Genomic DNA, 3,259 nt, shown 5'->3' with positions numbered 1-3,259 from the left:
CAAAGCTCCGTGTTGCACTCGTCAATAAACTCAACAACCATCATTCGAACAACATCCGTCTTCTCGCGGCAGGCCCACACTCTCACTCAGGTAAACAAAAACAATGACGTGGTACTTCCGGATGCAATGCAGTCTCTTTTATTTACTTTTCTCCTTCCGGTTCTTTCAGGTTAGCTCCACCTATTACTCCTCCCTCTCATGTGATCGATTCGCGAAGGCAAACACGAATAATAATAATAATAATAAGAATGTAAAAATATGGTGGCGGAAAGTTTCTGCACTGCCACACAGCTTTCTGCTTCCCATGTCGAGTGTTTGGCAAAAACATAAAACATGATGCTTTGGTCAGTAGTGGTTGCAAGAACTGGAAGAAAGCCTTGTTTATATTTGGCAAGCATGAGATGGCACACACACACAGGGATAGTGTTGTTGCATGGAAATGCTACCAGGCAACTAGCCGACAGGGAGATATTGCACAGATGATAGCATCTGCAAATGCAAGTGAGATAGCAGAGAGAAGAGAGTATCTAAGGCGAATTGTTGCAGTCACTTCCATGTTAGGGAGACAGGGAATCCCCTTTCGTGGTAATAAAGAAGGTGAAGGCGAACGAAACAGAGGCAACTTTCTTGCTGTAATGGAGCTTTTAAAGGAGTTTGATCCATTCCTTCAAAAATATAAACCTCCATCAAATGCTACCTATATCTCGCCAACATCTCAGAACGAGATTATTGATTTCTGTGCTCAAGAAGTGACCAATGTCATTGTATCTGAGATGACAAAATCCCAAATCTATGCCATTATGGCAGATGAGGCAAGAGATGCACATTCAGAACAGCTGGCTGTTTGTGTTAGGTACGTGTCAGAGGGGGAAGTGAAGGAACGTTTCCTAGCACTTACAGAGATAAAGTCATTTGATGCCCAGTTCATTGCTAACGAGCTGCAGCAGCAGATCCAGAAGAATGGTGTAGCAGAACTTAAGTGTGTAGCACAAGCTTATGATGGCGCAGCTGTTATGAGTGGGTTCACTGGAGGTGTGCAGGCATATTTTAGAAAGTTCCATCCTGAGGCTATCTATGTGCATTGTTATGCCCATGAGCTAAACCTAGTGTCGTGCCATACTTGCAAGGCTGTTTCAGAGGCTGTGGAGCTTTTCAACTTGTTGGAGAGTGTGTATTCTTTTTTCAGCACCTCTCTAGTAAATCATCATAAGTTCATAGAGGCTCAATCCAGGCTTGGGTTGACAGCAGTTGAGCTTGTACAACTTTCAAACACTCGCTGGGCGTGCCAGCTGCGATCCATTAATGCTAATCTTGAGGCATTACCTTCCATTTTTGAGTGTCTCTCTGTCATTGGATCCCCCATAGCTGTTGGTCTTAGAGCAAAGCTCTACAAATTCTCAACAGTCTATGCACTACTGATGTTTAAGGATCTTCTTTCTGTAACTCAAGGACTCCACAAGCTCCTACAGAAGGAGACTTTAGACCTGGCAGAAGCTTTTATGGGCAAAGAAGCTGTCTGTGACACATTGAGGGGCAAACGCACAGATGAATTTGCCACAGATCTGTACGAGAGAACCAAGGCCATGTGCCACACACACAGTATACCAGAACCACATGCTAAGAAAAGGCATAAACAGAAGAAAATGGATGATTTTGTGTTTGAGACAACCTTGGGTTCAGGTACTGAGTTGATCAGCTCAGAGATGTTGAAAACCAGATTGCTTTTCCCCTGTGTGGACAGGATGGTTAGTGAGCTTGAACTAAGATTTTCAAGTGTAAATTCAGGGCTCCTAAAAGGCATCCAGGCATGCAGCCCTAAATCTGAGAACTTCTTGAGTGAATCCCACTTGGATGAGATAGCCAGGCACTACAGCATTGACTTGAAAACAGAGGAGGTTCTCGTAGCCAAAAACTTTCTTGCCCGCAAAACAGAGGCTGGATGTCCACCCCAAGACATGTTAGCTGTGCACAACCTCCTAGACCCAGACATGTTTCCCTCTCTGAGGGCAACCATCCAAGTTGCCCTTACAGTGCCTGTGAGCAGCTGCTCTTGTGAAAGGTCCTTTAGTGTACTGCGTCGGCTTCACTCCTGGCTGCGACAAACAATGGGGCAGAAAAGGCTTCACAATCTTGCAGTCATGTCGATTGAAAATGACATACTGAAGCACCTAAGCCACAACTAGGGATGCAGCGATTAACCGGTTTCACTATTAACCGCGCTTTAAAATGTCACGGTTAAGTAACCATAAAGCCTCCGCTACACCCCGTGTTTTTGTTTCACGCACGCACACACAAACCAGATTCATGAAACACCAAGAGGCGCGTGCGGCATGCGACATGCTCGTTAGCGCACTGTATTACAAAGCTCCGCGTTCAAAAGAATATGTGCCCGTGACACGTCTCTTGGTTGTTTGTGCATCTGGTGTGTGTGTGTGTGTGTGTGTGTGCCTGCCTGCACGGGTGAGTGAAAGAGCCACACTCCAATCGGACTGTGCAGCATTAAAAACCTCCTCCTCGCGGATCAAATCCGGGCGGGGCTCCTGGTGGTCTGACTGCATTTAATAACGTTGAATTATTTTAACGCGCTAATGATTTATGAATTAATAGCATGAGTTAACACGTTAATGCTGCCAGTCCAAAATGACTCGCAGAACCCAGTCCAGGATGACCCTGTGTTATTATTTTTTTTTGGAGGCTCTTATCATTTTTACTAATACTTCAAACAAATCAAAATAATATACATTTAGTTTTATAATATATTTATAATATTTTATAATATTATAATATATATTCAGTCCAAATATAAAATTACATTTATTCAAAAGATCATTAAAATGAATAGCCTACAGGTTTCAAAAGGCACCTATACTGTTTAAGTCAAAGCCTGCTAGGTTATTATTATTATCATTTGTCCAAGAATTAAAGAAAAAATACACAAACTGAAAATACAAAAGAATTTAGCAATTGTTAAAAAATGTATTCATGTGATTTTTTACATTAATGTTCTAAAATAAATGAGTCCATAATAACCGTAATAACCGTGATTATTTATCAGACTATAACCGTACCATCAAAATGTATAATCGTTGCATCCCTAGCCACAACAGAGTGATAGACCGATTTGCCACCCTTAAAAACAGAAGGCATTTTTTGATGCTTCCACCCACAAAGTAGACAAACAAAAAGTAACTGTTGACTGTGGTTTTGAACATGATTTAATTCTTTGGTTTTTATTTATTTGAATACTGCCTTTTTGTTG

The 3,259-nt window shown here is 41.9% G+C and overlaps 1 protein-coding gene across 1 annotated transcript; it reads left to right on the top strand.

The window, feature by feature from the left end:
* The first annotated feature begins 800 nt into the window (after positions 1 to 800).
* Positions 801 to 2,183, top strand: LOC141368893 (zinc finger MYM-type protein 1-like). Its single transcript, XM_073873684.1, has one exon. The coding sequence runs from the start codon at positions 801 to 803 to the stop codon at positions 2,181 to 2,183; it is 1,383 nt and encodes a 460-aa protein (XP_073729785.1).
* Positions 2,184 to 3,259: the final 1,076 nt, after the last annotated feature.

The sequence above is a fragment of the Misgurnus anguillicaudatus genome, chromosome 12 (genome assembly GCF_027580225.2).
Source record: "Misgurnus anguillicaudatus chromosome 12, ASM2758022v2, whole genome shotgun sequence".
NCBI classification, from domain to species: domain Eukaryota; kingdom Metazoa; phylum Chordata; class Actinopteri; order Cypriniformes; family Cobitidae; genus Misgurnus; species Misgurnus anguillicaudatus.
The sequence above is the reverse complement of the archived record's forward strand: the minus strand, read 5'-3'. Positions and strand labels throughout refer to the sequence as shown.

Excerpts from the sequence above, each read along its gene's own strand:
- LOC141368893 (XM_073873684.1), top strand. The coding sequence starts at position 801 with ATGGCAGATGAGGCAAGAGATGCACATTCAGAACAGCTGGCTGTTTGT.